Source organism: Myotis brandtii, unplaced genomic scaffold (genome assembly GCF_000412655.1).
Source record: "Myotis brandtii unplaced genomic scaffold, ASM41265v1 scaffold324, whole genome shotgun sequence".
Classification (NCBI taxonomy): Eukaryota; Metazoa; Chordata; class Mammalia; order Chiroptera; family Vespertilionidae; genus Myotis; species Myotis brandtii.
Genome location: NW_005362439.1, coordinates 2,856,001 through 2,867,979, shown reverse-complemented (window position 1 = coordinate 2,867,979; position 11,979 = coordinate 2,856,001). Strand labels below are relative to the sequence as shown.

Here is an 11,979-nt window from a genome sequence, read left to right as displayed (position 1 = left end):
CACTTTTGAAGAGAAACTCTTACTGGGTAAATAGCATTTGTCATTAGGGTACCCTGAGTGGTATGGGGCAGATCATAGCACAGAGATGGAGTAACTGGGGAATGCTTATAGTGTCACCTGCCGCTCTCTGTGCAGGAGGTCTTATTCTGAAACGAGTGGCCCGGTGCACAGATTCATGCACCAGTGGGGTCCCTCTCGCAATCCAGGATCCCTCAGGGGATGAAGGAGAGCCAGTTTCGGCCTGATCCCCACAGGCTAAGGCAAGGGACCCCTAGTATGCATATAAGATCTTTGGTTAATCTCTTCATGCCCTTTCCCTCCCCTCTTCCCTCTGAGATTCATCAGTCTGTTCCATGTTTCCATGCCTGTGCTTTCCGCTCCTGTGTTGAGCATCTGCCCCTTGGTGATAAGTGTGCATCATAGCTACCGGTCAGCCGGTTGCTTAGGCTTTTATATATATAGATAGGAGGGGCTCAGAGATAGCCCAAAGGAAATTTTCCTGCTGGTTTAAACCCCTTTGGATAGTATCTAATGCATTTGCAAAAGTACTGCAACTGCTAATCACTCCCATGGCCTCATCTGGCCAACCAGCAACAGGCTACAAATCGATCTTTGTACAAGGTGTTTGTTTATAATTTATGGAGCTGATAGGAAGGCAGAGCCATCTGCTCCTCCACCATCAGCACTTCTAACCCCTCCCATTCCCTGTTAGGGCATTTTCACTTGAAAATCATAATTAGGAGAAGATTACATTGCAGAATCTGGAACATGGTGGCTTCCTGCTGTCTTTTGCATCGTTTTTTTCTCCCCCTGGAGCTGCCCCCCTGAAGCTCTGAAGCAGTTTTGATTTGAAAAAGCCTTTCTTTCTAGCCTTTATTTCCATTCTCTGCTTCACAGCTGACTGCCCCATCATTGTTCCTCACATGTGTTTTGCTTTAAGTGCGGGCAGGTTGCTGGTGCTACAGCTCAGGGATCAAGGACTGTTGGTAAGGTAGCAATTTTCAAGTATGGCCCCAGACCAGCAGCATCAGGGACACCTGGAAAATTGTTAGAAATGCAAATTCTCTGTCCTTACCCTGACATTGTTTTTAATAAGGCTTCCAGATGATTCTGAGGCAGGCTGGCGCTTGAGACCCACTGTGGTAAGGCATGTCAGCGAGTGGAACAAAAATTGTGTGATTGCCAGTGTCTTGGGCTACATTTCACTTCACCTTTTTCTCTGCCTGCTTATGTTATTATTGAGACCAAAAAGGATGAGTTATCCTTGTCATTAGTGCATTTCTTTCTATGGCCCAAGAAAACTAGCAACACATTGGAGAAATTTCTCCTTATATGAATTAACTCATCAAAATGTCAGCCTCCTGAGAAGCTGCACAGTAAACTGCAGCATTGACCACTCACCATGGTCACTGAGCATTTCCATTCCCGTGTGGAAATTAATAGACAGCAAGCAGCAAATGTAAGTTGCTAATTGGAGCTTTGAAATAAAAATGAAATTGTAAACACACCACCCAGCGCTCACTGAAATGAAGCTACCAAATCGCTGTGCGCCTTCCACATCCCTTCATTAGGGTAGACGTGAAAGCCTGCACAGTTTCTGAAACAGAGCATGCTGTTGGAGAAGTTCTGTTTTAGTTTTCAGCATTCTCTTTTCATTTTTAATTTGCAAATCTGTCTGTAAGCTCACTGCTGTTAGGGGGAGCAGTTGTGAAATTGGATGGAGTTGCGGGGAGGGGACAGAATTTGCAAGATGGCCATTGACTTGGAATCATCATAATATAGTACAAACACAAAGTGGCTTGGATTTGAGGCTCACAAACTGCTTTTTGTCTGTATGCCCAGTTTTTCATGGACCTAAAGCCAAGCTTTCCAGAAGAAGGAAAACCTTACTTATACTTTCCTCCCCACTCTTGGCCCCTCGTAGAAATTAATATGGGAGTAAGCAATTTAATGCTCCTTTTATGTTGGTAGTCCGTTTTGAGGGTCATCATAGGCTCTGTCTGTTTGACTGAATTGTCGGTTAACACACAAATAGAAAAGCCTACTTTCATAAAATACCCACCATGCATTTTTATGTGGATAAAATAGTAACTGCAAAGCTGTCTCAAAGTCCACAGCATCCCATCTCTCCCTATTTATTTTCATGTCCCACTTAATATTTATGATTTCTTTACTTTGCTTCTCGTCCTGCTTTTTATGGTTATGATGTAAATTGTCAGTTTTTTATCTTTCTAAGAGCTGTGCCAACATCAAGGTTAGAAAACCGAGACGGATACACTTGTGAAGTTTCCCACTGTTCTTTGGTTCTGCGTCCCCAAATGGAATCATGTGTCAATCCAGGGAAGGAGGAGGAGATTGTCATCCTTTTGGCAACAGGCTTGGGACCCTGACTAAGGAGCAGACCGCCTCAGTGCTAACTAGATAAATCTAGCCATGCAGGCTAGAGCAGATGGTGGGTTGGAAGATGAGCAGTACAGAGCCCTAATGGTGGCAGTGAGTATTTGGATGTCATTATTTTATTAGTTAGCAAACAGAACCATCCTTGTGGTCCCTCCTCAGTTTTATGCGTAATGGTGCTGTTGGTATCAGCCCCAGAGAGTTGGCACAATAGCCTAATCAATGTGTTCAGATGTCTTTTTTGATCTACTCTGTCATCTCTTGCTTCATTAGTAACACAGGAAAGGGGGAATGAATATAGAGTTTTAGCTTTATCTGAGTCCCTGATTTCATAAGCTTTAAGGCCCCTGAAAAGTATTTCTGTTTTGTTTTCCTTGAGGTAATTTTGTGGTGAAACTTGCCCTTGACCTCCCAGGTCATGTCTTTTGGCTTACTGGACTAGATCACCTGGAATCTGGTGAGGGCAGCTAAGCTTGGCTTTCTTTTTTTTTTCTTTTTTTTTTTTTCTTCTTGAACCATAATGCTCTGACAGCAGACATCCAAGTAATCTTCGAATAAGAGGAGTAAAGTGTCTCTGCATGTGTATATAAAATAGACCTAAATGAGACAAAGCCCAAAGCAGCTTGGTCCCTTTGAATGTGTTGTGTTGTTCTGCTTGTGCCATGATGTGGACACTCTGGTTCCAGGCACACTTCAAGGGTAAGCCACTTCTTCCTGGTGGGGAATTGGAGAAGGATTCAAATGAAAACCAAAACTACAGGCATAGTCTGCTTCGTGGGGAGCAGATTCTCTCTACCTGCAGACATTCCTCCAACACACACCCTCTTCACACACACACACACACACACACACACACACTCACAAACTCACACTAAAGCTGCAGACTGGGGCTGCCCATGGATATTGGCTTTGTTTCTCTTTATCCTCACTGTGGAATTAGGTATTAGTATTAGCAAGGGGCTGTTCAGAAGGTTGGTGTCTGTAAATGTTCCACTTCTCTTAAGTGATAAAGTGAGACACAAACTTATGAAATGACTTCCTTCTTCAAGGTCACAAAGCAGGTGTGAATAGGAGTCGCACCCCAAGGAAGTTTACCTGTATCACCCTTTTCCTGGAGTCAGTGGGTTTGCATTTCATTCATCCTGGTTTTGATCTTTTGGACTATAACAGCTGCTGAGTGGCTCTCCAGAAACAATTTATAATAACTTTTTCCTTATCTAATCTCTCAAATGATGTTTCCTAAGTGTGAACTAAGATTCAGCAGGTGATTATGGTTGTGTTAACTATCTGAAGTTTCATATTACAGTGGTAGAGGAAAATAAAAAAATGAAGTCATAGAGGAGACATCTCTTTCCTGTCTCTAGTGTTACTTGTTAATGACATTTGAATTTGATTAAGCAGCCTTTAGCATTTATAGAGAGGGTTCAGGCCCTTACAAAGACCCCCAAATTACTTGGACCAGAAATATTTTTAAAATATGTTTTTATTGATTTTAGAGAATAAGGGTGGGGGAGAGAGAAAGATCTGTGTGAGAAAGAAATACAAATGTGCTGCCTCCTGCAAGCCCCCTACTGGGGATCGAGTCCACAACCCAGGCATATGTCCTGACCAGCGACCTCAACCAACTGAGCCACACCGGCCAGGGCTTGGCCCAGAATTTTCATCCCATCAACTACAGACATTTTTACCCTCTTTTCTTTCTTTGATGCAGCCTCCGTGAATGTGCTGGTACAGAACTGCAAGATCTACAATGATGCCAGCTGTGACATTTCTGCAGATGGCCAACTCCTGGCAGCTTTCATCCCTAGCAGCCAAAGGGGCTTTCCCGATGAAGGCATCCTGGCAGTGTACTCCCTGGCCCCCCACAACTTGGGTGAAATGCTCTACACCAAGCGATTTGGTAAGGGATAGGAAGCCCAACCTAGTGGCAGAGGGATGCTGGTACCTTGAAATGAGCATTCCTAGGGGAGGCATGGTTGAGGTGGGAGTAATGGTCTTCATGGGGCACAGACCAGAGGAAGATTGCTTTGCAGGAGTCCCGCCTGGAAGCATTGCCAAAGAATCTCAGAATAAGAGGCCTCCCTACCACAATAGCATCAGTGATATGTTGTTCCTATTGTGATGGCCAGCAGTAAGGGAAGGACTTTGGCTTGGGAAGTGGGCACACTCATAAACTGTAAGGCATTTTGGCATTGTGTATTAAAATCCCCCAAAATGTATTTTCTCTTTGATCCAGTAATTTCACTGCTAAGGAAATAATAAGAAAACTGTACAAAGCTTTATATGCAATGATATCCACAGTACTATTATTTATCATAGAAAAAATGTGAAATTGGGAAGAGTTGCTTAAATAAGTGATGTGCATTGATAGGACAGAATACCATTCGGCCTTTAAAATGTTCTTACAGAATATTTAATTATGGAAAATGTTCATAATGTGTGAAGTGAAAAAAGTAGATTTCAAAATAGTATTTACAGTATGTTACCAATTTTTTAAAATGTGAATCTGTTATGGGTTCCATACAGTGGTTAACATCTATTAAGTACTTTCTATATGTCAGACACTGTACTTGGTACTTTGCATTATACTCCTCCTACAGTCCTATGTGTTAACCCCACAATGACCAAATGAAGATGGAGGCTGAAGAGAAAGAGAAAAGATTAAGAGGAAAAAATTATTTCTTTGTAATAGCAAGAACTCTGGGAAATGGTTCTCTCTTCTCTTGGCCCTCAGGTCCCAATGCCATTTCGGTGAGCCTGTCCCCAATGGGCCGGTACGTAATGGTGGGCTTGGCCTCACGAAGGATCCTGCTGCACCCCTCCACGGAGCACATGGTGGCCCAGGTCTTCAGGCTGCAACAGGCCCATGGTGGCGAGACCTCCATGCGGGTGAGTGTCATTGCTTGTGCTTCTGCTGTATGGCAGCTCTCCTAGGGTTGGCAGGGGAATGAAGGACAACGGGGAGATCTCCGAGCCAGGACCAAATATGCTCCTAAGGCATAAGGAAAGGCTACAGTCACTCTGTGCATGACCAACAGGCTTTACCTTTGGAAGCTGTGGAATATTAAAGGGCAGGAGCTTTCTCACACCCTAGCTCAGTGATGGCGAACCTATGACACGCGTATCAGAGGTGACACGCGAACTCATTTTTTGGGTTGATTTTTCTTTGTTAAATGGCATTATATATAAAAAAATAAATATCAAAAATATAAATCAGAGGTGACACGCGAACTCATTTTTTGGGTTGATTTTTCTTTGTTAAATGGCATTTAAATATATAAAATAAATATCAAAAATATAAATCTTTGTTTTACTATGGTTGCCAATATCAGAAAATTTCTATATGTGACACGGCACCAGAGTTAAGTTAGGGTTTTTCAAAATGCCGACACGCCGAGCTCAAAAGGTTCGCCATCACTGCGGGCCTAGCTCATGAGCTGGGTTCCCTAGAGGCCGGAAAGCATTTTTGGTTAAAGACCAAACTGAGTACGTCCTTACCTCCACATGAGACCTTTAGTGGAGATACATAAAGATCCCAATGATAGATTTAGCCTACGTAAAACTCTTTTTTTTAGAAATCAAGCTATAAAAATACACCTATGAAATGTTCTTTGCTGTGGATAGTAATCATGATGAGGACTTTGGGCAGCTGCTATACTCTTAACTGCCCTGCCATTTCAGTAGCAGAGGAAGATCCTATTTAGGACCCTTTCTTGTCGGAGTTGGATCCCTTTTATTGCCATAAAAGCCTTCTGGACTCAACTAGACTAGTTTCTGACTGAGCTTCCACATCCCATAGTGGCTCATTTGACCAGGGTTTTGTCAAGGGGAGTCAAGCATTTGAACAGTTCTCTAAATGCTATTTAAGCTCTGTTATGCACGTGTTTATGTGTTGTTTTGTGTGGTGTGTATGTTTAATCCACCCAGTTAGGTTTAGTATAAGCTCCATAGGGACATATCCCCCAGGGCCCCTCATTTAGTGCAATGCATATAAATGCCTGGAATGGGAAGCATTTGTTTTAAAGAAAAAACTAGAGATTAGATCCATTATATGGTGCGGTGGCCTCCATTCTGGTCTCCATCCTCTCTCTTCTCCCTCCTGGGTCCTATAGGGACCTTCTGTTGAGCCCTTTTCCAAGCACCTGTATAATAAGGCTCTTTCTTGCTAGTGTGCCTTTACCTGGAATGCTCTCTTTTCCCTCAAATCCAACCGCCCACAAGCTCTTCCCCTTCTGTGGAACCTTCCTAAACAGAATTGATCACTCCTTGTGCCACCACCATACCTAGTAGACACACTCATGGTAACACTCCTCATACCACATTGCAGGTATTTGTTTCCGTGTTACTCTACTCTCGGGCTGTGTACTCCTTGAGGACAACTTGTCTGTTTTATCTTTACGTAATCTGCGTACCTAATAGGGAACCTGACATTTAGGAGGAACAAGGAATGAAAGAGAGTCTCAAGAATAGTATCCTCTCTACTCTTGGCATCATAATGACAGGAGAGTTCTGATTCTTGGATTCCATATAAACAGAAATATTTGACATGGAGTGATCAGGAGAGGACTTCATCAAGTTTATTTTCTTATCTAGATATTTGAGGATGGAGTTGAATTTTAGTTTAAATGTTCTTATTTTGCTTATCTTATACATTTGGATGGTCAAAGTACCTGGTGTCTGCTTTTTACCACCTAGAATCCTGGTCCCAACAGCTGTTCTTCTAACCCTGCCTAATTAGGGAATAATTGTTTATAATCATCAAGAGACAGGATCTGATTTCGTCAACACTAATGGACATCTCCAGTCTCTTCCGGAAGCCAGGGCTCCTGCCCAACTCCTGGCTAAGGGCAAACAGTTACAGGGTGGGAGCCAAGATGTCACATATGGAGCTGGCAGCTCAGGGAGTGCAGTTGGAGAAGTCTGCTGAGGAGATGCGGTAATTCACTGCTGTCCTGCTAAGGGGCTCAAGGAAACTAGCCAGCTGCTGCGCGCCTCGTGACAAGAGCTATTTTTCAGGCCTCCCAGCGAGGCTTTCTTGATTCTCAATAGGCACCATCTGCTGCTTAGGAGAGGGCGCTGAAGTAACTAGAAAGCTCCCATTTGGGATGTGTTCCTCTCACTCAAGAGACAGGATCCAGGCTTCCCTACAAGGTTTTAGTCACCTGTCCACCAGTCTGACTGTGAAAGCCCCATGCTACAGAAAGGTTTCTGGTTTTCCAGGTCTTGGTTGCCCCTTAACGTCCAAAGGCACCAAAGCACTCAGCAAATGTCCCTGAATTCGTTCACTGGTGGAAGGGAAGACACCAGCTTTTTGGGATAGCTGTGCTGTACCACCATTTAAGGCAAGAAGTGCAGTTTTGTCTGAGAACAGGGAGCAAGGGTTTAATGGGACAGTAGAGCATCTCCCTCTTTGCACAGGTAAGTATAGGTGGGTGTCTCCATCTGTAATGTCTAGCTCTGTCCTTGAAGGAATGCTTTTGTGGGTAATGGGCTTGTCTTAGAGCTTCTCTACCCAGAATTCTCCTCTTTGGTGTCGCCTCTTGGAATTCACTGTGGTAATATGTTCAGAGAGGTGAGCTTATTGGGCCACAGACATTCCCGAGAGAAGGTCCTCCAGAGCACTGATTTATTGTAATCCCCACTAAGTGACATGTCTCCCACAAGAGATGATCTGTTACACAATCCCAAGTGAAACCTCTTCTGAAAATGAATTGCTAGTCACTATTAGTCTTGGCACATTTATTCTAAGCAGTTCTTCAGACTCCTGGGTCAGTGCTTTTGTAAACTGTGCTACTTGGACCACCTTCATTAGAATACGTGAAGTCCTTGTTAAAGCACAGGCACCACTTCAGACTTAAAATCAGTAGGAATGGGGCGGGAGGGACCCAGGAATTTGTATTTGTAAAACAAGCTTTCCAGATGATCCTGATAATGCACTTGAGTTTGAGAACTGCTGTTCTTAATGACTACTGTCTTCATTTTAGGTTTCTGCCCTCAGCCTCTTCAAGGCAGAGACACAGTCTCAGGTTTACTTCTTGCAGTTTTGTGTGTGGTGCTTTGATACCACCTTTGGCTAATTTTGTTGCAGGCACCGTGGCACTTATGTCCCATTTCCTACCAAACTCATAGCTTTTTGGCTGTCCGTGCTTCACCTCCCATCTTTTCTCAGCTGTTGTTGCTTTCCAGAGTTCGGCCTTGAATATCTCTGTGCTGGATTCTTTTCTTCCCCTGTTGAGTCATTTTAATTTTTATCCTGTTTCTAGGCTCTCGTGTCTATTGCTATTTCCCTTCTCTGCTTACTGAAGTTAGTCTTCCCAATTTTAGTATGATTGGAAAGTCAGGAAGAATAAGGCGAGGCACATACTTTTCTCCCCCCACCCCTCTGTCCATTCGAAGCTCCTGCAGACCAGATAGGCAGGGTCTTACTTTCTGTTTGACTCACAGTTGAGCCAGGGAGGGCTTTTTGTTCATTTCTGTTTTGTTTTTTAGTTAGGCATATTTAGGAATTGCTGAGCTAAAGTTTTGCTAAATTCTCAAAACACTATAAACTGCTTGTGTTCCCTCTCTGCTTTCATTTTCTAATTGGAACAAGGCACAATATAGTAACAGAAAACTGCAATTAATTTTCTGAAATACTGGCAACTTGCACATTATAATAACTTTGATTGTAACCAAGTGAAAACATAATAAAAAAAATTAGTGACGAAACCAGAAATAGTCATATACCAAACTGTTCTTCCAGTTTCTATCAGTATTAAGTGCTATTTTACCCTGGAATGGAGGCAGAGTCAGCACCTAGGCGTGGGGGTGGGGGAGATGCTGGATCCTTTTGAGCTAGAAAACAAGAATAGTTCTAGCTGGTTTGACTCAATGGATAGAGCATCTGGCTGTGGACCAAAGGGTCCCACATTCGATTCCCAACAAGGGCATGTAACTCGGTTACAGACTCCTCCCCAGCCCAGGCCCTGGGGCCCTGGATGGGGCGCATGCAGGAGACAGCCAATCGATGTGTTTCTCTCACATCCATATTTCTCTCTGTCTTTCCCTCTCTCTTCCACTCTTTCTAAAAATCAATGGAAAAAAACATTCTTGGGTGAGGATTAAAAAACAAAACAAAAAAACACAAGAATAAGGATTAGTGCTTTCAGCACAGGTTTTAACAGGTGTTATGTACTCTTTCCCCAAGTGCATAGAGTATTCCTCTCACAGGTGGGGGCTGTAGGCATATATAAGTGGTTTAATAAGAACCGAAAAGCACCCTGGTTACATAATCCCTGTAGATCCAAGAGGCACTAGGTTGCTTGGATCTCACTGGTGCTTTTTCTCTCTGGTCATCTTATTGACAGAGTGATAAACAGGACACTTCCTTTGACTTGAGTGGGAGTAGAAGCTCTAGGACTCTACTTTCTTAGCTCTACTTTCTCTTTGAAATAGCATTGTGCTCTTGAAGGCAGAGCCTCAAACACTGAGAGGTTAATTTGGCTTAAAGCTTTTTCTTTGTGGCTATGCGGTAAAATTGTATTCAAGTGTTGGTCGACTTACCTACATAGATCGTTAATTTGGAGTGGATGTTAGAAGGCCTTTCCCTCATCCACTCTTTCTTCCTTCCCCTACCCCTATTTAAGAAAAAAAAAAGTGTTTATTGATTTTTAGAAAGAGGGGAAAGGAGGGAGAGAGAAACATTGATCGGCTTCCTCCTACACGTCCTCCCCCTCCTTTTTCCCCCCCACTTTGGGGACGGAGCCCGAAACCTAGGCATGTGCCCTGACCAGGAATGGAACCAGTGACCTCGTGGTGCATGAGTCGACACTCAACCACTGAGCAACACCAGCCAGGCTCTCCCCTATTTTTTTTCTCTTCTCTCTCTTCCTGTTCACTCCCTTTCCCCCCACTTCTTGACCCTAAGAGTTCTGCTCTGCAGTAGTGGACTGTTTCATATGCCATCTCTCTGGAGAGCTTTAGCTCTGGAGATACGCATCCCTCTCTTCCTCAACAGGCCCTAGGCAGCAGGGAGAAAAAGCAGCTTTGTTACCATTTTTTACACACCTACAACCTACTCACGTCTAGCTGGGCTGTAGTCCTCAGTGTGTGTTCCTCTGGGACTACAAAAGCATCACCTGGGGGCTTGATAGAAACGCAGAGTCTCTGCCCCACCTGAGACCTGCTTAATCAGAAGCTCTGGGGGTGGAGTTCAGCCATCTTTGTTTTACCAATTGCTCCAAATAACTGCAGAGAACAAACTGCATGGGTATTCTAGTTAGACCTTGCTTGTCGATTTAGCTTTGTCCTTTTCCTTTTTGTGCTCACCCTGTCTCTGGAACTTCATCTAGTTTACTTCTATGGCTTCTATTAACCAGATCTTTCAGATATTTCCAGGAGGTTGAGAGATTTATGAGGACCTCCTGCCATAAGGACTCCAGGCATTTAGGATCATGCTAGCATCCTAATGTGATGGTTCCTTAAGGACTAATGCTGTGAGACCTCTTTCCAATTCTTATTAAAATTCTTACCTGCCCACACTTGACTTTACTCGGGCTCTTACTTCAAGCTCATGCCTGTTTGCATGTGTGTTTTAGAATACAGAGGTGCTTTGGCCAAAAAGTAAGAAAAAGCAATATCTTTATCTTTCTCCCATGCCCTTCCCCATCTGAAGGAGTATTTCTTGAGTTCTTTTTTCTAATGTTCAACTCACTGTTATCCTTGGATGGGAGATGTCACTATGATACCTATTAAAGGGCATCTTACTAGTAGTGTCACCACAAGAAGTAAACCTGAGACTGTGTCTCTGCTACCTAAGAAACATTAGTTGGCTTTCTTTCTTTTATACCATATCTCAGCCATCTTCACAGAGCCTAGTGATGACTGTTATTATTAAATGTTCATCAAAATGAACCACAAAAAAAGGCTTGATATCCAAAATGCTCAGATTAGTCAGAACTGTATTATAGCTTAGATTCTGGGTCTGGATGGATGTCCAGTGCTGTCAGCAGTGATCAGCATTTATGTGACTAACATGTGTCAGCTCTTAGCCTGTCCTAGCTCCATTCTTTAATATGGTTCCCTCTTTGCCCTGAATTTAGCCCTTGATGTAATCCAATCTTCTATACTTCCCGAGATTGTAAATATTTGATTTTCAAAAGAGCTCTAGAACTCTAATTCAATCTGGAGTATTCTCAAGAAATCTAAGGGAACCAAGCCTCATAATCTTGACTGGCCTCGGAGTGGCAAAAACCCAAAATGAAGATAAATTTTATTTTTATATCCTGGAAGGGTACTATTTCTTCAAGGGGAGATTAGGATAAAAGAGACAGCTTTGTTGTCACAAGTGATTTACTCCTTCCTAAGATTTTGTCCTCATTAATTTTCTTAAAGCTGCCTGTCAGTTTATTAAAAGCTGCTTCCGCTGCAATTATCTTAAAGTTGACTTCTGAGATGTGGTACAAAGCATCTATCCTCAAAAAGTTCCTTTCTTTAGCACATTGTGGGAAAGGGGGGAGTATGGGATACGTCAGGGATGTCTCTGATGCATTTTGTCAGAGAAGGAAGGGGGCAAGATGAAAATTTTAAAATAACATTAGAGCT

General features: G+C 43.1%; 1 protein-coding gene across 6 annotated transcripts in view; it reads left to right on the top strand.

Annotated features, from left to right (window-relative positions):
• Positions 1-11,979, top strand: part of AMBRA1 (autophagy/beclin-1 regulator 1) — a 158,778-nt gene that overhangs the window by 121,508 nt on the left and 25,291 nt on the right. For all 6 annotated transcript variants that reach the window (XM_014543353.1, XM_005870778.2, XM_014543352.1 and 3 more), the window contains 2 exons: positions 4,109-4,297; positions 5,132-5,286. In XM_014543353.1, coding sequence (XP_014398839.1) covers positions 4,109-4,297; positions 5,132-5,286 — 344 coding nt within the window. The remainder of the gene's footprint in view (positions 1-4,108; positions 4,298-5,131; positions 5,287-11,979) is intronic.